Genomic DNA, 27,966 nt, shown 5'->3' with positions numbered 1-27,966 from the left:
TGAGAGCTACTCACTGCCCTAATCCAACTTTCTAACCCTTTTCTCTACTCTGATACCATTTTCTCAGACAATATTTTTATCCAACTTTAGGCTATCAAACTCAAGTAAAAACTACCATAGTTGTGTGCCCCTAGGAACATGCCTAAAATGCAGTACTTCCTAGATTTCTTCTACCCTAAGATCCCTAAGTTCATCTGCTCTATTCCTACTTTTTGGTTCCTATTCATTAACCATTTTGTCTCACTTTACGCCCTGCCACCTTTCAGACACCAAGTTGTAGATGCTACCATGATACCTTCCTTACTTCTCTGTGCAGACAACTTTACCAATGTATCCTGGAACCTCATCTCTCGAGAGCTCTGGCCCACTAGGAAAGACAGAAACAGGCTGGGGGTATGGATCAAACTGCCAATGCCCACGTCCAGCAGAGAAGTAATTATAGAAGCCAAACTCCTGCCTTCTGCACCCCAGAAAACAATTTTGATCCATATTTCCAGTGGGGGAAAAGTGAGAGGAGGAAGATAAGAGGGCTCTAAACTCCAGCTCCATCAGCACCGGAGAGAGAAGATGAAAAGGAGAGGGACATATAAAGGCAGTAATGTTGTCATGAGTGGTTTGGAGAGAAAAGAGAGGATTGGATCTGGAAGAAAAGGGGGGCAATTATGTATAAATGTAGACTGATAGTTGTAGAGATGATGGTTGGCCTATGTCTACAGCCTTAGGGGAACTGCAGTAGCTTTGCAGTGGGTAGACTGAAGATTCAGAACTCTATTGGTGGGAATGGTGTGGAACTATACCTCTGTTGACATGTAATTTTGTTAATCAATATTAAATCACTAATAATTATTTTTTTAAAAAAAGAGCAGGTAAGACGCAGACTAAGAGTAACAGTCACAAAAACAGGTCTAACAAAGGACTTGTATCAAGAATCTAGAGAGGGAGCTGAGCGGTAGTACAGCGGGTTAAGCTCTCATGGCGCAAAGCACAAGGACTGGCGTAAGGATCCTGGTTCGAGCCCCCAGCTCCCCACTTGCAGGGGGTCTGCTTCACAAGCAGTGAAGCAGGTCTGCAGGTGTCTATCTTTCTCTACCCTTCTCTGTCTTCCCCTCCTCTCTCAATTTCTCTCTGTCCTATCCAACAACAAGGGCAACAAAAGGGAAAAAATAGCCTCCAGGAGCAGTCGATTTGTCATGCAAGCACCGAGCCCCAGCAATAACCCTGGAGGCAAAAAAAAAAAAAAAAAAAAATCTATATAGAGTTCCTAAAATTCAAAAAAAAAAAAGTGACAACCTTAGAATTCAAATGATTAATGACAATCCATTTAAAACAAGAACAGGGTGGAATGGCCAGGAGTTACAATGGTTAAAAGATCACACGAGGGGAAAACAAAAACAAACAAAAAAACAAAAACGCACCCAGAACTTCATGACACAATCTACAAAGATTGAGGATACTCAGAGAGGCAGGTGCATGCAAACGGGACCATGGGAAGGGGCGGCTTGAAGCAGGAGCTATACTAGCAGGAAAAAAGCAGAAAAAGGCCATTTTTCAGCACAGACTCAGCACCAAGTGGTGGGCAGGAGGGCAGGGACAGAAGAAACCATGAAATAAGGTAGCCAGAGGCCAGAGTGCAGTCTGGAAAAGGCACACACAGCTGGGCCCCAAGCCATGGGCAACAAGAGCAACAAAAGGATCAAGCATATAAGAAAAGGGAGAGCAGAAAGGACCTAGTGGTATGACCAATGTTGATGAACCAAGACCAACTATCAAAGACCTAGACTTTACTGAAAGAGAAGAAAAAGTGTTGGGAGGAACAGGTCAGGAAGACAGGGATTAATACATGATGGCTCCACATGTAGGTGGAACATGGGAGACAGAAACGGAGAACACAAAATGAAACTTGGACTGAGGGTGGTGTGTACTACACCAAAGTAAGGGACTCTGGGGAGGAAATGAAATGAGAACTGAGGGGAGAGGGGATCTGTGGTCCTTGATGGGGGGGGGGGGGTGTAAGAGTATGTAGTATACACCTGTCATACAGAACCGAAACCATACACATGTATAGACAAATGTGCAATAATTCATTCCCCTCCCACCAATAAAAGTAAAATCAATAAATCATCAACAGAAGACTAACTAACTCACGATGCACAGAGAAGGTCTGCGGCATGATGGCCCTTTTTTTCACAGCAGGATTATCGCTGGGGCTTGGTGCCTACATGGCTCCACCTTTACCACAGCACAAATACGGCAACATTGTTTTTCCATTTTTGCTTGTAGTAATCCAAAGTAGCCGAATGCTGTCAAACTCTGTACTATGCTAGTTTGTGTGTAGTACAGTGACAGTCTTCCAGCTTCTGCAACCTCTTACCTTGTTAACTTCTGGTGTGAGGATCTCGATTTTTCTCAAACGCTGAAAAGTATCATAATCAGTCTCTCCGAACAGCCTGATTGGTTCTCCTCTTTCTCTCAATCTTCTGATAACCTACCCAAAAATATAAACATCTTATTTCAGGAAAATAAACACTTATTTTGAAATACGTTGTCTTTTCTTACATTTTGCATCAACAGATTTGCTGAGTCACACTTTGTTTTTAAGTAGAGGTTAAGATACAGGGAGAGAGTGACAGACTAACACAGGCAGGGAGAAACACCACTGCACTGCTCCACTGCCCAGCTTGCCCCCTGCGTATGGTCCCACATGGTGGCCAACGGTTTGAACACAGGTCCTCACTCACAGTAAGTGTATGCTCCACTAGGTGAACTATCTCTGGTTTTCAAGTTATCATACCTTAAAAAATTCTGATTGTTTCAAGTCTTTCAGCAGTTTCAAGAAAGGGCCAATCTACACAGTTCACTATACATAAAAAAAAAAATTGAGAATAGATAGTATTTCTACAGAAAAAGGGAAATGAAGTCAACTACCACAGCTAAAAGCAGAACAACACTGCTTTAAAATCAAAAATGTGTCCCATAAAAGAGAAAGTCGATTGTGATTAGGGTGGGATAAAAGCAGGCCTTGTAAGGAGCAAACACTCCATTTTCTTAAATTGGGAAAAAGATTATACAGATGTTTGTTTTGTAATTATCACAATACTGCAAATATATGCTACATTCATGATACATGCTGTATTTCATAAAATGAAAACAACTGCATTTAGAAAATAAAAGTTGATAGTCCAGCAGTAGAACAGAGGACTTGCAGGCATGAGGTCCCAGATTCAAACCCCAGCCCCACATCTCAGAGCTAAGCAGTACTCTGCTCGCGCTCGCTCACTCACGCTCTCCCCGCCCCCCTTTTTGTTCTGCCTCCAGGATTATTGCTGGGACTCAGTGCCTGCACGACGGATCCACTGCTCCTAGAGGCCATTTTCTCCATTGTGCTCTCCTTGTTATTGCTGCTGTCATTGTTGGATAGGACAGAGACATCAAAACAAGAGAAGACGGGGGGGGGGGGGGGGGGAGATAAACACCTACAGACCTGCTTCACCACTTGTGAAGCAACCCCCGTGCAGTTGGGGAGGTGGGGGCTCGAACTGGGATCCTTATGCCAGTCCTTGTGCTTTGCACCATGTGCGCTTAACCCACTACACCATCACCCAGCAACCCCTACTTTCTTTCTCTTGTTCTCTTTATCTCATCAGTAGAAATATATAAATTCCTAAGAAGGGCAGGAACGACTGAACCAAAAAATTTTTAAAGCAAGAGCTTTATCTAGGAGCATAAACAGTATATCACACCTAGAGGAGACTGTCAGGAATCCCATTGGGTCAACTAAAATTTGGTATGAAAACAGAAACTGAAAGTGTCATCTGCTACTCTCTCCAGTCAATGCAGAAATAAGCTCAAAAGCATCCCTGTCATGGCTGGGGATATGGAATGACCACTGTCCATGTCCAGCAGAGAAACAATTACAGAAGCCAGAACTTCTTTCTGTACCCAAAAAGAATTTTGGTCTATACTCCAAGAGGGAAATGTTAGAGGAAGATGACCAGAAGGCTCTCTGAACCCCAGTTCCAGTGGGACCTGGAACTTTTATGATATGGAACCTCTGTTTTTGTACCATCACTGAAAGAAATTCTGGAGAACACCTGAACAAGTCAGGTGCTGTTCCACTTATCTGAGAACAACTATGAAGAGGAAAAAGGACGAACAACTATGGGATAATTTCACTCATAAGTGAAGAAACAGAACATAAGTGAAGAACAGAAACACATGAGCCTGGAAAAAAAATTTACACACATAGGTTTTTTTTTTTAAATATTTATTTATTCCCTTTTGTTGCCCTTGATATTTTATTGTTGTTGTTATTGCTGCTGTTGTTGTTGGATAGGACAGATAGAAATCAAGAGGGATGGGGAAGACTGAGGGGGGAGAGAAAGACAGACACCTGCTTCACTGCCTGTGAAGCGACTCCCCTGTAGGTGGGGAGCCGGGGGGCTTGAACCGGGATCCTTAAGCCGGTCCATATGTTTTGCGCCACGTGCGCTTAGCCCGCTGTGCTACTGTCCGACTCCCACACATACAGGTTTTTCAACCCGTAACTGTGATCTTGAGAAAACAACAGTGGATACCATTGGGTGAGGGATTAATGTGGAATTATATCTTTATATCTTAAATTTTTTTGAATCACTATTAAACTGCAAATAAAGATTAAAATATAAATGAAATAAAAAACAGTAGTCAGAGCTGATCTTGGATGGACCTTGAAAAACTCATGTTGAATGAAATAAGTCAGAAACAGAAGGATGAATATGGGATGATCTCACTCTCAGGCAGAAGTTGAAAAACAAGATCAGAAAAGGAAAAAAAAACACAAGTAGAACCTGAAATGGAATTGGCGTATTGCACCAAAGTAAAAGACTCTGGGGTGGGTGGGTGGGGAGAATACAGGTCCATGAAGGATGATAAATGACATAGTGGGGGTTGTATTGTTAAATGGGAAACTGGGGAATGTTATGCATGTACAAACTATTGTATTTACTGTTGAATGTAAAACATTAATTCCCCAATAAAGAAATAAATTAAAAAAAAAAAAAAACAGTAGTCAGGTTCCTGTGTGGTAAATGACTGGACCCATACCTCTTCAACAAAGAGCCATTTTTGGTGTGAGATGTTTTGCTTATCCATGTGCCATAAATATCTACCAAAAAACGTTTTAAACCAGTTCAGCTACTGGCTATGGTGGTGCTGGGAACTAAACCTGAGACCTCAAGAGTCTCAGGCATGAAGTCTATTGCAATAAAAGACAGTGCTATTTCCCTGGCCTATATCTACCCATTCATCTTAGCTCAGCTTATGAAGCCACAGAGAATACTAATACTTCTTTCTCAAAAATAAAGTTGTCGTAAATGGGTCCTTTAAATGTCTCTAGTATTCTCCTCTCCATACTAAGTATTCAAAACTCCTCCATCTAATTTTCATATGGCAGCTGCTCAATCTAGTTATTTTTCCCTTGGAAAGTTTCCTCTTGTTCAAAGTTCATTTTTGTTTTATGTCATTTCATGCAGCCTAAATTTGTTATGTCACATGAATAACTTAAAATATTTTTTTTAGTGGCCAAAGAGATGGCACAATGCATAGAGTTGAACACTCAAGTATGAGGTTCTGAATTCAACCCCTGGCATTCCATGTGTGAGAGTGATGCTCTGGTCTGTTCAATCGTAATAATTTTTTAAAATTTTATTTTAAAAAATGTTAATGCTATACCAGGGAATGAACTGAGAAGCTTATATATGCACAATAATACTGAGTGGTCTTCCCAAATTTTCTAACCATATACATACAGACAGGCAGATAGACAGACACACACATACACTTATAGAAGGAGAGATACCACAGCATCATTACACCATAACTTTCATGGAATGCCAGGGATCAAACTCAGGGCCTCAAGTATGGTTTATCTCCTGGATCCTCATTTTTTGTATAGGCTAATAGTTGACAGTGGCAATGATATAGGAAATACTACATATGAAGTGTATAATCCAGAATAACAGGTTCCTCTGATAATATGCATGTATCAAAAAGTCAACAAGTGGTTGAGTGACATGTCACCATGTGCAAGAACCCTGGTTCGAATCACAAGTTATCACATGGGAGCACCTGCAGGGGGGGAGCTTCTTCATGAGTGGTGAAGCAGTGATTCAGTGACTTTCCTTCTCCTTCTCTCTCACTCTCTAAGGAAAAGGAAGAGAGAAAGAAAGGGAGAAAGGGAAAGGAAGAGATAGAAAGACAAAAATCCGAAACACTGTTTCACTGCTCATGAAGCTTCTCCCCTCCAGGTTCAGACTTTGGGGCTTGAACCTGCCTCTGCACATTTTAACATGTGCACTCTACCAGATGTACCACCATCTAGCCCCATAAATAAAGGTGTTTTTAAAAAAGAAAAAGAGGGAGACGGGCGGTGGCGCAGTGGGTTAAGCGCACGTGGCACAAAGCGCAGGGACCAGCGTAAGGCTCCCGGTTCGAGCCCCCGGCTCCCCACCTGCAGGGGAGTCGCTTCACGGGCGGTGAAGCAGGTCTGCAGGTGTCTATCTTTCTCTCCCCTCTCTCTCTGTCTTCCCCTCCTCTCTCCATTTCTCTCTGTCCTATCCAACAACAAAGCAACGTCAACAATGGCAATAATAACCGCAACGAGGCTGCAACAACTAGGGCAACAAAAAGGGGGAAAAATGGCCTCCAGGAGCGGTAGATTCATGGTGCAGGCACCGAGCCCAGCAATAACCCTGGAGGAAAAAAAGAAAAAGAAAGATGCATAGCCTGTAGTAAATAGAACCCAGACTTCCAGAAAATTTTCCAAAGACAGTAATCACACATTATTATTACTTGCAATGATGTCACTATAAAGCTACTCATCCTAGTATGCCTTATAGTATGAAAACAACAAAGAAAATAAATTACTATTAATAAAGAATTAGTTTTTAAAATTTAAAAAAAAGTATAGATCTAGGCTGGAGAAACAGCATAATGGTTATGCAAAAAGACCTTCCTGCCTGAGGCTCTGAAGTTCCAAGTTCAATCCCCAGCACCACCATAAACCAGAGCTAAGCAGTACTCTGCTGTCTATGTCTCTGTCTGTCTGTGTGTGTCTCTGTCTCTCTCTATCTCTCTCAGTATTTCTAATTTGAAATAAAGTATTTTTAAAATTACAAATCTTTTTTACCTAGAAAAATACAATGTTAAGAGGAACAAAGTTATAGAGTATTATTTAATTCAAATAAGTAAAACTTAACTTACATTTAAGTATACTTATTTATAACAATATGTTTAATTTTTAAAGTTTAGAAAGAATATTTTCAGTTTAAGATAATAGTACCAGGTTAGGCAGTGGTGCACCCACTTGAGTGCATGTGTTAAAATGTGCAAGAACCCAGGTTCAAGTCCCTGGCCCCCACCTGCAGGGGGGAAGCTTCATGAGGAGTGAAACAGTACTGCAGGTGTCTCTTTCTCTCTCCTTCTCTAGCTTCCCCTTTCCTCTTCATTTCTCTCTGTACCTATCCAATAAATGATATTCTTTTAAAAAGATACTGGTATCATGAAAAACAATAATTTAAAAACTCATGAAGAAAAAGAGCTATCAGTACAGTATTTTCGCTTTGGCAAGACATCTTATATGAGAAAATAATATATGACCTACGAGAAAGAAATGGAATTAAATGCATATGCTTTGGAGATTCTCCCCCCCCCCCCCCCCCATGAAATACTCACACACAAACTTACCTCTTGCCTAGAAAGAGTCATGGGCAATTTCTCCTCTGCCAGTTCAAGTTCTAATACTGGATTTGATGATGTTAAGGGTTTTTGTTCTTCCTCTTTTGGCTGTATCTGTATTAGTAGCCAAAAGAAATAAAAATCAGGTTTCAAGATAGAATACAGTGATTATTTATCATTCTATGGCATTAGCTATGTGTGCCCATTACATGTGTTTTAAATATTGAAGGTTTTCTATTTTGCAGAGCTTATCAAACTCCCCATTTCAGGGACACTATGAGCAGAAAGCATGCAGAGAGAGCATTCTTACTCTAGAAAAGTGACAGCACTTAACAAAATCAAAACTTACAAGACTGAAACTTAGACTTATTTTTTTCTCCCAAGACTAAATTTTTAGTTATTTCATGATAGCAATCCACTTTCCTCTCCTCTGAAAAAATCATCATCATGGTTTTTTGATCTTCGTTCTGGATTTAAGATAAAAACTGAAGAATGGCTTTCCAACTGAAACCTTAACAGCCTGGAGCACCAGTTCTCTACTATTCTGCTCTTTGAAAGATAACATTCTAGGGAGTCAGGCAGTGATGCACATAGTACAAAGTGCAAGGACCCAAACAAAGATTCTGGTTCAAGACTCCAGCTCCCCACTTGCAAGGGGGGAGGGGTCACTTCACAAGTGGTAAAGCAGGTCTGCAGGTGTCTATCTTTCTCCCATTCCCCCTTCCCTCTCAATTTTTCTCTGTCCTAGCCAATAAAAAAAAAAAAAAAGGAAATATAGGTCGCCAGGAGGAATGGATTCATAGTGCCAGCACAGCACTGAGCCCCAAGGTTAACACTAGAGGCAGGAGGGAAAAAAGGAAGTGTTCTAAGAAATCATAGTTGGACATGAAGGAAAAAAAAAAATTCCCCAGTGCATTTCAGAATTTACTCTCGAATTGAGCTCTAAACCCTGTAGAAATGATGAAACACAGCCCCTCTCTATTTATACCAAAGAGCAGATATTCATGTGAGCCAGTAGGAAAAACAATCTTTTCTTGAATCTGTTGCCCAAGTCACAGTTTAGGAAAACTGAGTTCGGCAATTATAAGCTCTTCAGGTGTTCTGCAAAAAAAGATATAAAGTACGGAGTTTCCTATCTGGCCATAAGAGAAATCTAAAATATTAACATGAGTAGGAATATAAAAGGCAATCAACTTTAAATAAGAAACCCACATTCAATCCCAAAGACTTATGATTAAAGTATTCTGCAATTTGTGACTACAGGTTACGTTAATCAGTATTAACAGAAAATTGAGGTTAAAAAAAACTAAACTTTCATATTTTTATAAATTAAATCAGCATCCAGCCTTAGAAGAAAAAAGTAAACCCTCTCTATAAAGGAATAAAAGTCATACATACTTTTCCATTACTACTGGAAGGAAATGTTCTCTAAAAGAAAATTTTAAGAAAAAAAAAATCTCTGCTTTCTTTTTAAGCATAAAGATAGGCATATCTCTAAAAATCTCAGGATCAGAAACATTTTTATATTTATTTATTTGCTTCCAAGGTTATCCTTGGGGCGCAGTGCTGTGCTGACACTACAAACCTACTTTTCCCTTTTTTTTTTTTTTGTTTATTGGATAAGACAGAGATATTGAGAGGGGAAGGAAAGTGAGAGAGGGAGACAGACACCTGCAAACCTTCTTCACCACTTGTGAAGCAAGCCCCCTGCAGGTAGGGAGTCAGGGAGTTGAACTGGGATCCCTGCACGAGTCCTTGCACTTCGTACTATGTGCGCTTAACCCAGTGTGCCACCACCCGGCCCCCCAGAAGCATTTTTAATTACAGAATGGCAGTTAATAGATCTAAGAAACAGATCTGGAGTGAGACAGTGGTGCTCCTGGTTGAGCGCACACATTACAGTGCGCAAGGACACTGGTTCAAGCCCCTGGTCCCCACCTGCAGGGGGAAAACTTCCCAAGTGGTGAATCAGGGCTGCAAGTATCTCTCTGTCTCTCTCCCTCTCTCACCCCCTTCCTCTCAATTTCTGTCTCTAACCAATAAATAAATAAATAAATTTTTAAAAGTTTAAGTTAAAAAAGAAACAGATCTAAAGCATTTTGTCAGGTGAAGTCAACATTCCAGGCAAATATCTTTACAGTGTAATTATCCTGCTTTAATGCTTCCTTCTGTAAGCAAGGCAATACTGCCATATCACTGAGAAAAACTAAACAAAACAACTGTCACTCATTTAAATAATTTTCTTAATTTATCAGAAGGTTGAAAAAGCTCAACTTTAGGTTTCTAGAAACACAGTCAGATAAAATCCTTGCGGCTTTTATTCCAAATCAAGTTTAAATCAGAGAATTCTTCTGATTATTCAATACTGATGTAAAAATTAATTTTCCAAGTTATAAGCAAATCAAACATACCTTAATAAAAACTTTCATATTTCAGAAACACATCAGAACTTTAAGTACTTTCCTTTTCCCACACTACAAAATAAAACCAAATGCATATACACATCACCTGCATTCCTCATGCTTCCTTCTAAAAATGCTGTGCCAGATAAATTAATTTCCAGAGCTTTCTCTGTTACATGCACAAGAGCTTTATTTTATATTGATGTTTCACAAGCAGAAACTCATGACTTGGCAAAAAAAAATTTCAGCAAAATCTCTGAACTTTGGTTTAAAAATTATTGGGTAGTTTGATAGTAATTTAAACACAACTTCACCTCATAACCTCTAGCCCCTCCCAATAAAAACCCCAAGTAAATGAGTCAACTCAGTTATCTCAAAGATAATCTCCATCATGACTCCTAAATATACAAACATTTTCCAGAGGAATCATTTCTTTCTAAAAAGCAGTTAAAGATTATATTTTCTACCCAACAGTCTAAAGCAGTATTTGAAATGCTGCACCTTGCAAAAAGTAAATAAAGGCTATATGGCACTAATTTCAGGCAGAGGTACTCAGGGCCAGTGGGAATTATTAGCAAATCAAACAAATTCAGTTATTTAAAATATTCAGGAGAAGGCAGGACAATACCACTGCTAATATCACTGCTATTGAATGAATATATTGTTTTAAATTCTTTTGAAATAGATTTTATTGGGAGAGAGAAGTGGTGGTGGAGATGAAAATAAGGCAGAATCAGTTCAGAACTTAGTTTAAAAAAAAAAAATTCAAGCTTTGTCTCAAGCCACTTCATGCTGTCCACAAAAAGCCAAACCATTCCAAGCCAAAAGTCATGCATGTATTTTCTTGAATTTATTATTTAAAAAAAAAAACTCATACCTCTCCAGGTGGCTTCTCATTTATAGGCTAATATATAATATTGATAAATTGAACAGAGATCAATAATTTTGTCACTTTAACAACACGTATAAATTTCAACTCAGAAGTATATAATGTAACATAAAAACAATCCTCCTACCTTGTAGCCACATCTTTCAAAGTATGCTTCCTCCTCTTTTTTGGCAAGTTCACTACGCTTGAAATATTTTTTATTTTCCTATATATAAAAAAAAAGACTGATTAACATGTTTTTGATGAAACTTCTTGACTCATAATAATTTAAAAAATCCTTTTATAAATCCAGAAACACTCATTCCCCCAAAATTCTGATAGATTTTGGTATTCTATAGAGATTGTATTTGTCAGTGAATGCCACACCTGCCCTGCCCCAGATACTGACACATAATAAATATTGAAGTTTTTTCTTGCAGTATCATCTTAACATATCGAACAGCAAAGAGAAAAAAAACAACATTTTCCAAATGTTCATATTTTGATTTTATTTCCCAAGATTTGAAATAATTTTTATAATGGAGTCATTATGAACCACATAAACTGGATAGCTTCATTACTCCACCCTAGCAGAAAACCAACAAAAACAGCAGTATCTATCTATAGCTGACACCTTAAACCTTATTACCAAGAGACCTCCGAGGGTATCTCAAAATTCTTTCCAGTCATGTGGAATCAATTCACTATATATTTTTTTTTTTACTTAAAAAAGGAGACATTAACAAAACCATAGGATAAGAGGGGTGCAACTCCACACAATTCCCACCACCAGATCTCCGTATCCCATCCCCTCCCGATAGCTTTCCTATTCTTTATCCCTCTGGGAGGATGGACCCAAGGTCATTGTGGGATGCACAAGGTGAAAGGTCTGGCTTCTGTAATTGCTTTCCCCCGTGAACATGGGCATTGACTGGTCGATCCATACTCCCAGCCTGTCTCTCTCTTTCCCTAGTAGGGTGGGGCTCTGGGAAAGCAGGACTCCAGGACACACTGGTGGGGTTGTCTGTCCAGGGAAGTCAGGTTGGCATCATGCTAGCATCTGGAACCTGGTGGCTGGAAAGAGTTAACATACAAAGCCAAACAAATTGTTGAACAATCATGGACCTAAAGGCTGGAATAGTGCAGATGAAGTGTTGGGGGGTCCTCCATTTTGTAGATAGCTAGTAGGCATATTTTAGTTATATTTCAAAGGGCCTGTGGCTATACTTTTTTTTTTTTTCCTCTGAGCCTGAAATCTGATATGCAGGTGGATCCTGTTTATTGTCTGGGGAGGTGATGTCATGGCTGGAAAAAGGACCAGAAAGCTGGATCAGGGAAGAGAGTAGCTCCCTCATATGGGAAAGGGGTATAATTATTATTGACTGTAAACCCCATCGATTTGATTTGGTCTGGGGCCCATATTCAGCTGAGGAGCCTGTGTGACCTCTGCATCCCTGTACATCTTGAGCTCGCATTCTGTGGTCATGAGTATGAAAATTCCAAGCTGCCCCAATATCGACCCATCTTCCTAAGGTGTAGCATAGAGCATGTTGTCCATCTTCCCTTCAGAACATCCTCTACCGTTGTTCACTGTATTTCTATTAATCAACTCTTAATCTATGTATAATCTAGAATGGCTTTGCAGAGTTTTTATTTTAAAGGTACATGATTTGGGACTGAGTGCTAGCTTGTCCAGTACAGTGTATACTTCCTTTGCACAAGGAACAGGTTCAAGACTCTGGCACCACTTGATAGCACAATGCATGGTACCAGGAGAATCTCCATGAGTGGTGAGTAATGCTATAGTGTCTATCTCCCCTCCCCCCCCCCCATAAGGACAGAAAGAGAAAGAGCACGAGAGCGAGCTAGCAAGAGAACAAGAGAGAGAGAGATTCCTTCAATGCAGTGAGGGCCAACCTGGGTTGTGCATACGGCAAAGCAGCATACTACCCAAGTAAGCTATTTCACTGACCAAAAATACCTACTCAAGTAACACTGGTTTATAACTGTAAGAGCACTTCTGATCCAGACCCACACAAACTGACTCGACTCCCGTACATAAGTGAAATAAAAGGAATTTATTCTTAAGTTTGAAAGAGTGAAAATAAGGCCAGTACTCAGACTTAGCACAGAGACAAAGACAAGACAAGACAAACCCAGCTGGGTGATCTCAGGCTAGTACCAAGTCGGTCCATTCTTATCTTCTAGGGAGGAAGCGAGCAGTGTTTACAGAAGCCAAGTGGACAAGTTAACATACAGCTGAGAGAGCAGGGGTTACAGGGCATGCAGTTTTCAAGGCAAACATTCGTATCTGCAAGGTGTGGAGCTGAAACAATTAGTGCATTAGCGTAATTTCATCTTACCTAGTTTCTCAGACATTTTCTCTGTTTCAATGAACTAGTCTAAATTTGGGGAATTCCATTTTCTCACAATAACATTATAAGGCTGCAGGTGTACAGCACTATAAATCATCATTTGTAAATACTGAAAGTAGAGTATCTGGTCACTACCTAACATCCAATTGGCCCTTTTTACCTGCTTTGCCGTGCCCCTTTCTCCCCTTTCCCTTCTGGTAAACCACTGTTCTTCTAAGAGTTTATTGTTGCTTGATTTTGCTCCTCCATTTGCTCTGCTTTGATTTTTGCAACCAGGGCTATCACTCACTGCCACCTGCCTTTTTGTTTTCCTATAGAGGATGTGACAGTAAAGCAGGAGGGAGACGGAGATTAGGGGCACATGCAGCACTGCTGTGAAGCTCCCCCCCTGCAGGTAGAGACCTGGGGGTTAGAACCTGGATTCTTACACATGGTGAAGTGTGTGTTCTAGTTGGGACACCCCCACCTACCCCTCCTTGATTCATTTTAAATATGTTTTTATTTATTTGCTTATTGCTACCAGGATTATTGCTGGGGCTCAGAATCCATAGCTTCTGGTAGCCACCCCCCACCTTTTTTTTTCTTTCTATTTTTATTGGATAGAAAAGAAAGAAATTGAGAGGGGAGGAGGATATTAAAAGAAAGAGAGACAGACACCTGCAGACCTGCTTCACCCTTTGTGAAGCATCACCCTGCAGGTGGAAAAGCTGAACCCAGTCTTGGTGCATGGTAACAGGTGCAATCAACCACCACCCAGCCCTCAAGTCAAGACTAAAAGTTCATTCACAAACTCAATACTCTGTTTAAATTTTTTCTTTTCTTAAAATATTAATTTATTTATTCCCTTTTGTTGCCCTTGTTTTATTGTTGTAGTTACTGTTGTTCATGTCATCATTGTTGGATAGGACAGAGAGAAATGGAGAGAGGAGGGAAGATAGAGAGGGGGGAGAGAAAGACACCTGCAGACCTGCTTCACCGCTTGTGAGCCGGGGGCTTGAACCAGGATCCTTACACTGGTCCTTGCACTTTGTGCCACCTGCGCTTAACCCACAGTACTACTGCCCGACTCCCACACTTGTTTAAATTTATCTACCTACCATACATACAAAGATGATGCTATCATCCTCATCAGATAGTACCATCCGAAAATCAAAACTACCCTAAGTAGAAGAAAATAACTTTAATTTCAGTTTTTTAAATGAGAAGCCGAGGACTAGAAGGGTCAGATGACATAGCCAGAAGCCAATAAGCTCCATGAGTAACTAGTAGAAATCTGGTCTTTAAATTTTCTGTCTTGATCTAGTTGCGCTAAACAATAATCATTCCCAAAATGTTATTTCAGCATCACAAATCATTCCTTGTGATGATAAAAAGTGTTATTTCAGGGGGCCAGCTGATGATGCACTCAGTTAAGCTCATGTAGTACCATATGCAAGGACCTGGGTTCAAGCCCCTGCTCCCCACCTGCAGGAGGGATGCTTCACAAGCAGTGAAGCAGGTCTGCAAGTGTCTATCTTTCTCTCTCCTTCTCTCTCTCTCTCTCTTTTTAAATTAATTTATTTTATTTATATATTTTTGCCTTCTGGGTTATTGCTGGGGCTCGGTGCCTGCATTATGAATCCACTGCTCCTAGAGGCCATTTTGTTCCCATTTTTGTTGCCCTTATTGTTATTGTTGTCACCGCTATTGTTGGATAGGATGGAGAGAAATGGAGAGAGAAGGGGGAATCAAAGGGGGGGAGAAAGACACCTACAGACCTGCTCCACTACCTGTGAAGCGACCCCCCCTGCGGGTGGGGAGCCAGAGGCTCGAACCAGGATCCTTAAGCTGGTCCTTGAGCTTCGCGCCATGAGCACTTAACCTGCTGTGCTACCACCAGACCCCCTTCTCTCTCCTCTATCACCCACTTCCTTCTGAATTTCTCTCTGTTCTATTGAATAAAAAAATAGGAAAAATACAGAAAATTTTTAAAAGGAAAAATGGCCGCCAGGAGCAGTGTATTCTCTGTGCTGGCATCAAGCCCCAGCGAATAACCCTGGAGGCCCAAAAAAAAAAAGTGTTATTTCAAATAAACTGACAAACACTGTACTGTATCCTCTCAGAAAGAGATGATATGAAGATAGAAAGTAAAAGGGACTTGGGGGCCTGTCTGTATGTAATGCAGCGGGTTAAGAGCGCATGGTGCAAAGTGCCAAGGACCTGTCGGTGTAAGGATCCCGGTTTGAGCCCCTGGCTCCCCACCTGCAGGGGGTTCACTTGACAGGTGGTGAAGCAGGTCTGCAGTTGTCTATATTTCTCTCCCCGTCTTCCCCTCCTCTCTCGATTTCTCTCTGCCCTATTCAACAACAACAACAACAGCTATAACAACAACAACGATAAACAACAAGGGCAACAAAAGGGAAAAAAATAGCCTCCAGGAGCAGTGGGGATTCATGGTGCAGGCACTGAGCCCCCAGCAATAACCCTAGAAACAAACAAACAAACAAAAAAGTAAGCTAAAGGGACTCTACAGGCCAGCATACTTGAGCCCAATCGCAACTAAATGCCTTACACTACCCTCAGTCAATTCTAAGTAAAACTTTAAACATCAACTTTCAAAATGTAGTTTACAGACTTCTCAGGGTGGCTAAAGCCTTTAGAGGCTCTAAAGGATCAAATTTATTTTCAGAATGACAGTAGCCCTCTTTTCTCACTTGCACTGATAGTACAAAAGCAAGGTGAAGGAGACTACTAGAATGAATAAAGCAGAGTGCTGCATTTATTAAAGCACTACAGAGTGGTTATGAAAATTAAAAGGCCAGTTGCTCTTAAGACTGTCCTGATAAAGAACAATTTTACTAAGTTGGTATGATGAAATGAAATATAAAGCACTTGTGCTACATAGTGAAATAAGGTACTTGTCTCAAAGAAAAGCACTTGTACAAATATTTAGTCAGACTTGCATATTTGGCTGACATTTTCCAAAATTGAGCAAAGCAAGCATGACATGTAAAACAAAACAATAGCAGTAATTCGTTACCTACAGTAAAATTACACCTTTCAAGCAAGAACTAGAGTGGTGAAAAACTTGTATATCCATCACTGTGAATTTGACAAGTGTTTCAATATTTAAATACTTTTCTGATGGTGATATTAATGAACATGATTTTTATTCTGTATAAGGGAAGGCATCAATGTTCAGAAAATCTGCATAACTCAATGGACCATGTTACAAAGGCAGGATATTTGAAAATGATGCAGAGACAGAAGATTTGAGGGGGCTGGGCAGTAGCACAGCAAGTTAAGTGCACATGGCACAAAGCACAAGGACTGGCACAAGGATGCAGGTTCAAGCCCTCAGCTCCCTACCTGCAGGGAGTAGCTTCACAAGCGGTGAAACAGGTCTGCAAGTGTCTTTCTCATCCCGTCTTCCCCTCCTCTCTCTATTTCTCTCTGTACTATCCAACAGCAATAACAAAAATAATAATAACCAGAACAACGATAAAAATGGCCTCCAGGAGCAGTGGATTCGTAGTGCAGGCACTGAGCCCCAGCTATAACCCTGGAGGCAAAAAAAAACTTATGAGCAGAACAGATCAACAGACAAGGTAAGTTTAATACAAGGTAATACGAGGTAAGTTTACGGTGAGTCTGGTGAGGCGGTAGCGCAGCGGGTTAAGCGCATGTGGTTCGAAGCACAAGGACGGGTGTAAGGATCCCAGTTCTAGCCTCCAGCTTCCCACCTGCAGGGGAGTCGCTTCACAAGCGGTGAAGCAGGTCTGCAGGTGTCTATCTTTCTCTCCCCCCCTCCCGTCTTTCCTCCTCTCTCGACTTATCTGTCCTAGCCAACATCAACGACATCAATAACAACAACACTATCACTACAATGATAAAAAAAAAAAAGGGCAGCAAAAGGAAAAAAAAGGGAAAATAAATAAACAAACAAAATCTTTAAAAAATAGTAAGTTTACTGATACTGGTTAGAGTAAAAATCTAATCTTTAGGGAATGTAGTTTTAGTTTTTGTGTGATAGCAAGAAAAATACTTGACTGAAATGTCATGTATTTTCTGTGCTTTTCTTTGCAAAAATGAGTCATGATTTTTCCAACAACCCAGTACTTAACAATGATCTGAAAAGTCTATTAAAATACTCCTTTCCCAACTACCCATGTGAAGATAAAATTTCTTCATATACTTGAACAAAAATATAGCAACATATAAATGAAGAAACAAGAGAAATCAAACTGTCTAATAGAACAGAGATGAAAGGATTTGCTGAAACACAAAACAATGCTAGCAGCCTTCTCAGTAAATTCATTCTGTGCTGGCGCCTTGTCGGTTTCCATAAAATGTATTATATCAGCATACAGAGGCTTACACTATAAAATGTAAACAAGGAACACAAAAAACATTTACTAATTTCTAATAAATCACAAATAAGGTAGCCTGTATAAACAAAGGTTCTCTAGAGCTATCAATAACTGAGCCCAGACAGTGAGAGCCACTGTACTAGGAGAATCCACTAGCTGGCATTCTCCACACCTGCAGCCAGGGTGCCAGCAATGCTGTCCCCAGTCAGTGCCATGTACCCACTCGGCTTTCTGGACTGCTCTACAGTGACCAACACACATCCTCCATTCTCTCGATCCTCTCCCTCCTCCCAGCTCCCCTCATTTTCAACAGATAAAAACAAGAACTCCCCCCAAACCTACCAACCCTACCTATCTGCACCAGTCCCTCCCCCTTCACTTCAGGACAGGGAAACCCTCCACTTGTCTAAAGCCAATCCTCACTAACTGTACTCCAGATTTTAGTTCCCGGGCCTTTCTGAGTGATTTCTCATAATCAAGTACCTATGTCTTCTTTTACTAGGTTATCAGGAAATCATGACTTTTTTCTATGTTTTTCTATGAAAAGATGGGTCATAACTTTTCTTTCTTTTTTTTTTTTGGGGGGGTCATAACTTTTCTGACAACCCAGGTGATGATCACTTAAACATGTTCAAGACTTTCCAACTCTAAAGGAAACATGAATATCATGCTAAGTGTCATTACAACAGGACTACACTAATAATGGCATCCACTCTTGTTGCTCCACTGAAAAACCTTTTAAGGTGGAACAGGAGACAGATGAATGCATTAAGCACACCCCCTTCCCACACCAGGCTCTAGGTTCCACCTACAGTACCACACACCAAGGGAGCTCTGCAGATGGCAGAACATGCTGTAGACGCGCACACACACATTCTCATTCTCTCCCTCTCCCTCTCCCTCTCCCGTCATATACAATACAAATTGGGCCAGGGAATCAGTTCAGCAGCATCACCCATGTGCAAGGGTCTGGGGTCATTCCCAGACTCTGCATTTAAAAAACAATAACAGTAAATGTTTTAAAAAATCTTCTGTGGTCTTAACATCTAAAATGCTAAACCATCACACAGAGACCCCTTACAGAATGGGAGATCTTCACATGCCATACATCAGACAAGAGACTAATAACCAAAATATATAAAGAGGTCACCAAACTTAGCAACAAAAAAGCAAATGATGCCATCCAAAAATGGGCAGAGGATATGAACAGAATATTCACTACAGAAGAGATGAAAAATTGCTCCATGTCACAACATTGAGATACTACCTCACCCCTGTGAGAATGTCATATATCAAAAAATGACAGCAGCAACAAATGCTGGAGAGGTTGTGGGGACAAAGGAACCCTCCTACATTGCTGGTGTTCCAACCTCTGTGGAGAGCAGTCTGGAGAACTCTCACAAAGCTAGAAATAGACTTCCCATAAGACCCCAAATCTTCATCTGCAATATTCTTGCCTTTAGGTTCATGATTAGTCAACAATTTGTTCTGCTTTATGTCTTAACTCTTTTTTCAGCCACCAGGTTCCAGATGCTAACATGATGCCAACCAGACTTCCCTGGGCTGATGACCCCACCAATGTGTCCTGCAGTCCCACTTCCCCAGAGCCCCGCCCCACTAAGGAAAGAGAGAAGCAGGCTGGGATTATGGATCAACTTGCCTATGTTCAACGGAGAAGCAATTACAGAAGCCAGACCTTCCACCGTCTGCATCCCATAATGACCCTGGGTCCATGCTCCCAGTGGGATAAAGAATAGGGAAGCTATCAAGGAAAGGGATGGGATACAGAGTTCTGGTGGTGGGAACTGTGTGGAATTGTGCCCCTTTTATCATATGGTCTTGTCGGCGTTCTCATTTTATAAATTAAAAATTTAAAAAAAAAAAAAAAAGAATACTAGTGCTTGTGACTACACAATGCATAACGATCCATTACTCTAGCTGCAGCTCAGAAATATTCCATCTCTATGGCCAAAAAAGTTCTCATCTTCGAGCTTTTCAGAGGTGCCCAGCTTTTTACAGTCAGTCAGTAACCATTCAAATAGACTTGGCTGGGGAGTTCCTCTGTCAAGCTGCGGTGGAGCCACAGTTAGCCTCCCAAGGTTAGTCCAAGAACGCCTTCCCTGTTGTAACCCTGACATAAAGAAGTCTGCACTGCTACAGGGATCAAATGGTGGCCAGCTAGAAAGCTGTGTGATAAAGCAAACACCTTAAATGTTAGCTGTGGGTTTAACTGTAGAGCCCAGGTGATAAGCAGATGCTGTTCAATATGTTACATGTGAAATTTTCATAGCAAAAGAAAAAAAAATGAGGGTGGGGGTAGATAGCATAATGGTTATGCAAAGAGATTCTCATACCTGAGGCTCCATAGTCTCAGGCTCAATCCGCTGCACAATAAGCCAGAGCTGTGCAGTGCTCTAGTGTTAGTCTCTGTGTCTTTCTCTGCATCTCTCTAAAAATAAAATACTTTTAAAAAATTGCTTTGCAGTAAATGTCAATATATATCAATATGGCAACAAACTTGCTACCATTGTTTAGGGGGGCGCATACAACATGCTGTAGCTTAAGGTATGTATCTGTACTGCAACATGGCTGCCAGTGCAGCAATAGCTAACACCCCAATGTTTCACTGCTGCATCTGGGGCCAATCCACCCACTGGGATCCCCAACTCTCTCAGTATCTCCCAGGACTACCTGTCCAATAAGTGTCTGGAGGTATTTTACCACACTGTCTTACTATGCTGAAAAGTAAAAATATGGGGGTCAGGTAGTAGCGTACCAGGTTAAGCACAAGGACCAGCACAAGGATCCCGGTTCAAGCCCCCAGCTCCCCACCTGCATGAGGGTCGCTTCACAGGCGGTGAAGCAGGTCTGCAGGTAGCTTTCTCTCCCCGTCTTCCCCTCCTGTCAATTTCTCTCTGTCCTGTCCAACAACAACAATGGAAAAAATGGCCACTGGGAGCAGCGGATTCATAGTGCAAGCACTGAGCTCCAGAAATAACCCTGGAAACAAACAAACAACAACAAAAAAGTCAGTATATAGTTGCTTTTGAGAAAAATGTGAGAACAGTGCCTTTGAAAAAAGGGAAGTAGGTATCTATTCACACAAATGCCCAACCTATTTATGGAATGTCAAGGCTGTTCTATTATCATTTAAATCCATCCAAAGATTCCACTTCAGAATCCAAGGCACAGGCATGTACTGATACCCAGAGATGGCTACAAAAATCAGCACCATATTCAGTGCAAAGAGGCAAGTAGTCTAGGTCCAAAGTTAATAAGAACCAACAGTGAAGAAATTAAAAAAAAAAATTTTCAATTTATTTTTTTATTTTAAAATTTTTATTTTTTTTAATTTAAAAAAAAAAGAGAGAAGAGACAAGAGCCAGGCAGTAGCGCAGCAGATTAAGCGCACATGGAGCAAAGTGCAAGGACTGGCTTAAGGATCCTGGTTCCAGCCCCCAGCTCTACACCTGCGGGGTGGGGGGGGTGTGGGGGGGTCACTTCACAAGTGGTGAAGCAGGTCTGCAGGTGTCTACCCTTCTCTCCCTATCTGTCTACCCCTCCTATCTCAGTTTCTCTCTGTCCTAACAACAGTGGCAATAGCAAGGGCAACAAAAATGGGAAAAAATGGCCTCAGAGCCCCAGCAATAACCCTGGAGGCCAAAAAAAAAGAGACACCTTGGGTTTGAGTGCTGACAGTGATAAGCTCTGGAGGCTGGGAGAGAGGACACCTGACAAAGGTTCCCGAGGATGCTAGAGCCTGAGGTGGAAGGCTCAGCCCCAGGTATGACCCTCATCTGCGTTAACAGGGGAAAGCTGGGGAGAATTTGTGCCTGGTAGCTTCAATTTTCTGTGAAACTGTATGCTTGTCCTTGTGCATATTTTGGTTTTTAGTAAGAGAGCAGAGCACCACTCAGCTCAGGGTTGTATAGTGCCAGAGACTGAAGGGGGGGGGGGGGAACCTCAGGCATGCAGCTTCTGTACTCTCCTGCTGAGTAAGCTCAATGGGCAGAGGGCATGTTCCTTCAAGGAACTTTATGGCCACCATGTACCTAGCACCTTGCACATAGGGGCAATAATTAAATACTAGGGGAACAAAGTTACATTCCTACATATAGTTCGCGCTCAAAAATACAACATCAGTGTTAATCACCCCCACTGAGTTCCTCCACCTCTCTGGTTCTGCAGAGAAACAGGGCTTTGAGTCAACCATCCACCAGTGAATCCTTCCTAGCGCATGAGTCCAGCAGCACTAGACTAACTGGCCCAAGCAGTTACACCTGGCAGCAGCCAGCGTTATCTGGGGGCAGGTGATGGTGGCTTCTCCAGACTGACGTCTCTGACATTTCAACCATCACTACTAACCAGAAAAGGTGACACTCCACCCAGAATGACAGAAAGTAGGGCAGCTTTTCTAGAACAAAAATAGCACAGATAGGTGTTTTCTAGCCACAGAGAGATTATTAACAATTCACTGATTCCTAGCCAACAGCTTTTGTTCTACTGTTTTTCAGCACCACACCTTAAAACTGGCCCTGGGACAATTTTTCACTTTATTTCTTTTAAAGGGAGACAGATGATGGGGAAGCGGGACTGAATAAACACCACAGAATCAGCATTTTAGGAAGGAAAAAAAAAGATTAACAAATGGATAAAGTTACTAACGGTCTCTGTAACATATAAAGATAAAGATGATAAATGGCCTGATTCAAGACAAAGTGAGACAACTGCAAACCAAATGTCTTCACACGCACTGCCGATACTCTCTCCACCACACAAGCACTCCCCTAGGCTGGGAGACTTCAGGTCTATTCTGGCCACCATAAGCTTCTCCAACTCACCGCCTGCATCATGAAGGAAGCAGCCAATGCTTGCCCAGTTGCTATAAAATTAAAACGAGTCAGCATGGTACCAAGTCTTGAACTACAAGTCATTGATGCTAATCTAATTTTCAAGTGTCTTCAGCCTTAATCTATCAAAACCAGTTCTGTCTACCAGTTCTGGTAGATTAATATAAACAGTCTCTCGGGCCGGGCACACCCGGTTGAGCACACACATTACGATGTGCAAGGACTCGGGTTCGAGTCCCCCCCCTCCACCTGCACAGGGGATGCTTCACAAGAAGTGAAGCAGTTCTGCAGGTGTCTCTCCCTCTCGCCCCCTTCCCTCTAATTTCTGTCTCTACCCAACATATATATTGAGGAGGAAGGAGGAAGTTCTGGGAAGGAAACAGACCCAGGCTGAAATCTGGGCTCTCTTGACTTCTAAGTAATCCTGTAACTCATATAACTTCACACAGCTTCCGTCTCATCTCTGAAAGGGAGTAAACATACCTTCATGAGATTGCTATACAAGTTATATTGAAAAATAGGCATAAAACAATTTGCATAGTGCCTGGAAGATTATAACAGAAACTATGACTTTCTTGGTTTTAACCCCCATTTCAGATGAGATCGGGCATGTTCAGGGTGGTATGGCCTTAGACTTAACCCCCATTTCAAATATGCCCTTTGTGGGTCATAAGTGGGGAAGTTGATTTTACCTTATGGAATTATCTGGATACTCAAGTACCAAGTTAAGATGTTAGTTTATGTACATCAGCAAATTTTAATACAATAAAAAAAAAAGCTGCTGTTTACAATGTCCAGTTCCATGACAAAGAATCTGTAAACATCATGAGATTTTTCTCTCTAAGGCACTTGGATTTCAATATCCTAACTTTTCCTAGCATTGACTATAATTCAAATATATTGAGTTCATTTTTTTCAAATGTCCCTAAACCACTCAAGAAAAAAGTCTCTGGGGTAGAGATGAAAACATTTAAGTTACAGGGGCCAGGCAAGGACTGACTTAAGGATCCCAGTTTGAGCCCCCCTACTGGGGGGTCGCTTCACAAATGGTGAAGCAGGTCTGCAGGTGTCTATCTTTCCCCCTCTCTCTATCTTTCCCTCCTCTCTCGATTTCTCTCTGTCCTATCCAACAATGACAGCAATAACTATAATAGTCATAACAATAACAAGGGCAACAAAAGGGGAAAAAATGGCCTCCAGGAGCAGTGGATTCCTAGTGCAGGTACCGAGCCCCAGCGATAACCCTGGAGGCAAAAAAAAAAGAAACATTAAGTTACAAACATAAGCAAACTCCCCCCCACCTTACCTGATAAACAACATTCTGTGTAACTAGCTCCACTTTGCTCTTTATGGTAAAAAAATTGCAAGGATAATCTGGCCATCCCAATTTGCTGAGACCACATCAGGTACACCAATTGCGCGCGGCATCCAAAGACGTAAGTCAGGTGTAACTCAAAGCACCTGGGGTGCTCCCAACCCTCCCAGAGCACCCACAGGCTCCAAGTGTTAGGTGTTAGGTGGCACCAGGTGTTAGGTGTCTGCTCACTGGGGAGCTCTGCCCGGGGCCTCAGGAAGTCACGGAGGCGGCACTGAAGCGTAACTAGTAGAAGTTAGCAGTGTCACTAAGTCTTGGCCAGTAACTGCATCTTTAACATCCTGTGTGGCCAAACAGGAACACACCGCACTTCTCACTTATGCCAGAACATGTCTGTCTGCAGGGAAAACACTTGTGTGGCTGAACTACACCCTGGACCGGCTGCTTCTTCCCCAGTGAAACCAGGAAACCGTCTTCTCACCAAAAGCACCAGACAAACCATCGTTACTCAGACGTGGGCATTTGGCTGTCAACTTCCCCAAAACTGAGCCAAGAGGCCTGCCACTTCGGGAACAGCTCAAGTTTTTTCCTTCTGCCCGCGTCCAAGTCAGACACGTTCACGGCGGAGCAGGGGTGTCAGGCCTGCCACCCGGAGCTGTTCGCCCGCCGCCGGTGTAGACGGATTCACGCGAGGTCAGAGGCGAGACGAGGGCGGCGGGCGCTTCCCACACCCCTCAAGACGCCAACAGGTTTCTGCAAGACGCCCCTAGTCCGTAATACCGGGGTTTGCCCCCCGACCAGTTGAGTGGACCGTGTTTTAAATGTCTCAGCGTCAACCTCGAGTGCACATTAGCGAGCGACTCCCTCCCCCCTGCCTCCAGGGCGCGGCCGGGGCAGGCAGAGCCGGGCGAGGGGGCGGGTGAGGGGCAGCAGCGGGCAGGAGGTGCTGCATCCACACCCGCGTCCGCGAGGTCCCTACGGCTCCCGGGGGAGTGGCCGAGGAAAGGGCCCGGGCCCTCGAGCGGCGGCAGGGACCTCGTCGCACGCCCACCCCCATCTCCTTCCCGGACCTCTACCACCCTCCGCACACACACACACAGCCCTGGACCCCCGACCCCTCACCACCAACAGGTTCCGGTCCTCCACCAGCTGCCGCTTCCGGAGGATCTCCGACTTCAACACATCCATCTCGCGGCCCGGGTGGAAGCTGGGCTCCCGCCCCCTCCAAACCCTCACTCCGAACTCGGTCGGCTAACGCCAACGCCGGACCACAACAACCCAGAGGGGAGGCTTCCGGCGGAAGTAGAGGTGAACGAGACGAGAGGCAAGAGTGCACCACAGCGTCTCTTACAAGCCAAGTTACTAAGGGTTGGTGCCCCCTGGCGGTACACCCCGAGCGCGTCTAGAGTTTGCCCAGTCAAGAATGCTCTTAAATGTTATGGGACTAGTTCAAAGCAAAAGCCTCCTAGGATACGCAATTACGTTAATGAAGGTCAAGATTTTGTCTTACTACTTCATATTAGAGTTCTGGAAGTTACCTGCATGCCAAAATTAATGTGATATGCCAAACTAAATTGACATGATTTCTCTGGCCATGTGTTCAAGTTAGCAAAAATAAGATTTTCAGTAACATGACTGGAGACATAAGCAAATTAAGTTCCAATCCAAGAAGGAAAATTAAGTTGGGGAGGAAAATTGTAACCGATTTAAATTTTTTAAGAGTTCTAACAACTGAGGGCCGGGCAGTAGCACACCAAGTTAAGCGCACATGGCGCAAAGCTCCAGGACCTGCTTAAGGATCCGGGTTCAAGCCCCCAGCTCTCCACCTGCGGTGAAGCAGATCTGCAAATTTCGGTCCTCTCCCCCTCTCTGTTTTCCCCTTCTCTCTAGATTTCTCTGTCCTATTGCTGAGGGTGAGAAGGACCACCCAGAAATGGGAGTGGTTACAGGTGTGGCTTGGGAGGTGTAGGCGGGGTTTTAAGTATATAGCCCAGGAATGGAGTAAACGTGTGGGCTCTCTCGCTCTCTTTGGCACAGATCATGTAAGTCTTTCTCTACCCTTATCTCCCTCTCTACTGGGACCACCATGTTACTATAAAGCTTGTAAGTGAGTCCTCTTTTTCTTTATCTCTTTCTTTTTCTCTCTTTCCCTAACATATTTTGGTTTCAATAAAAGTTTAATTTAATCATGCTTTCTTACCAATTCATTGTTAAGATAAGACATGGTGAATTTTCAGAATGGGGACAGGCTATTCTCCTTATTCTTTTAACACTATCCAACAATAACAACTACAAAAACAGATGAAAAAAAAATGCTGCCAGAAGCAGTGGATTCATAGTGCAGGCACCAAGCCCTAGTGATAACCCTAGAGACAAAAAGAAAAGAAAAGAAGAGAAAAGAAAAGAAAAGAAAAGAAAAGAAAAGAAAAGAAAAGAAAAGAAAAGAAAAGAAATTGAATCTAACAACTGTTTAATGCTTGGGGGGGGGTGTTTGTTTTTGTTTTTCCTTTAGAAATCCTAGTGGGGGGCAGCAGAGGCACTAGAGCCCAGCTTCCAGCCCCTGCTCCCTAGCTGCATAAGGAACCTTCATGAGCTGTGCAACCAGTCTGCAGGTGCTTTCTCTTTCTCCCTCTCTCCCTTCCCCTTCCCTCTCAGTTTCTCTTTGTTCTGTTAAATAAAATAGAAAAGAGAAATGAAAAAAGTTTAAAATGGCCACTGGGAACAGTGGTAGTGCCAGTACCAAGTCCCAGTGGCCATAAAATAATAATAATAATATCCCTGGTGGCCACATAAAATAATAATAATATCAATAACAATAAAACTTTAAAAATAAAAAATAAATCCTAATTAAGTCATCATGGAATAATCTTTCTAAGAAGGAAATGTTCTTTGTATCTATTTTTGTTTGTTTGTTTGTTTTTACCAAAGTACTGCTCAGCTTTGGTTTACAGTGAGGATTGAAACTGGGAATGTTATGCCTCAGGCATGAGTGGCTTTTTGCATAACCATTATGATATCTGCCAGCCCAGAACTTTTTTTTTTTTAACCAGTGCACTGCTCAGCTCTGGAACTTTGGGGTCTTAGGCATGAGAGTCTCTTTGCATGACCATTATGCTGTCTACCCCTGCCAGAAATATTCTTTAATTCAATCAGTTATGATGGGTAAGATCATTCATCAAAATGAAAGGTGAGTAATTGTTCAAATTCAGATCTTTTGCATTATATGCATGTGCATGTGTTGGTTATATCTCATCTAAAAATTATCTAACTTTTTCCAGAAATAAATCAACATACAAAATTAATTTAGGGTAGGGAAGCATAATGGTAAACCAGCAGGCTTACATGCCTAAGGCTCCAGAGGTTCCAGGCTCAATCATTATTGGCACCAAAGGCCAGGGCTGAATGGGGCTCTGAGCTTGCACTCTCTCTTTCATGACAATAAATGAATGAAGGCACAGGAAATAGTATAAGGGTTATACAAAAAGACTTTCATGCCTAAGGTTCCAGTGTCCCAGATTCAATCTCCCGCACCACCAGCCAGAGTTAAGCAGTACTCTGGTAAAAATGAAAGGAAGGAAAGAAGGAAGAAAAAGAAAACAAATGAATGACTATTTTAGAAAAATATTCTGGGGCAGTAACACAACCAGTTAAACGCATGTGGCGCGAAACGCAGGGACTGGTGTAAGGATCCCGGTTCAAGCCACTGGCTCCCCACCTGCAGGGGAGTTGCTTCACAGGCGGTGAAGCAGGTCTGCAGGTGTCTATCTTTATCTCCCCCTCTCTGACTTTCCCTCCTCTCTCCATTTCTCTCTGTCCTATCCAACAATGACAACATCAATAACAACAATAATAGACAAGGACAACAAAAGGGAAAATAAATCTTAAAAAAGAAAAATATTCTGCAATCTAAGATGCATTGTTAAATTTAGGCTTTTGAAAGTTTAAGAGACTTTACCAATACAAGGTCTTTGAGCTTCTGATTCTTGCATAGTTATGGTTCCTGCCTCAGTTCATATTCAATAGTCAAAGAATGACTTGCTAATATTTTCCTGATTAAACACTTAGAGATTATGAATCAAGAACCTGAAAATCTG

At 42.0% G+C, this 27,966-nt stretch overlaps 1 protein-coding gene across 2 annotated transcripts in view; it reads right to left on the bottom strand.

Moving 5' to 3' along the window:
- The window catches only part of PRPF18 (pre-mRNA processing factor 18), a 50,615-nt gene extending 25,439 nt beyond the window's left edge, over nt 1-25,176 (bottom strand). Inside the window, exons 1-5 of one of the 2 annotated variants that reach the window (XM_060192207.1) lie at nt 24,995-25,176; nt 11,132-11,209; nt 10,993-11,019; nt 7,723-7,827; nt 2,372-2,485 (exon numbers count right to left, since the gene is read on the bottom strand). In XM_060192207.1, the coding sequence (XP_060048190.1) occupies nt 2,372-2,485; nt 7,723-7,827; nt 10,993-11,019; nt 11,132-11,209; nt 24,995-25,060 (390 nt within the window). In that variant the 5' untranslated portion in view covers nt 25,061-25,176. The remainder of the gene's footprint in view (nt 1-2,371; nt 2,486-7,722; nt 7,828-10,992; nt 11,020-11,131; nt 11,210-24,994) is intronic. The other variant, XM_007532067.3, reaches the window with a different exon arrangement.
- Nucleotides 25,177-27,966: the final 2,790 nt, after the last annotated feature.

The sequence above is a fragment of the Erinaceus europaeus genome, chromosome 6 (assembly GCF_950295315.1).
Source record: "Erinaceus europaeus chromosome 6, mEriEur2.1, whole genome shotgun sequence".
Lineage (NCBI taxonomy): Eukaryota > Metazoa > Chordata > Mammalia > Eulipotyphla > Erinaceidae > Erinaceus > Erinaceus europaeus.
Note: the sequence above shows the minus strand (reverse complement) of the source record. Positions and strands in the feature narration are given on the sequence as shown.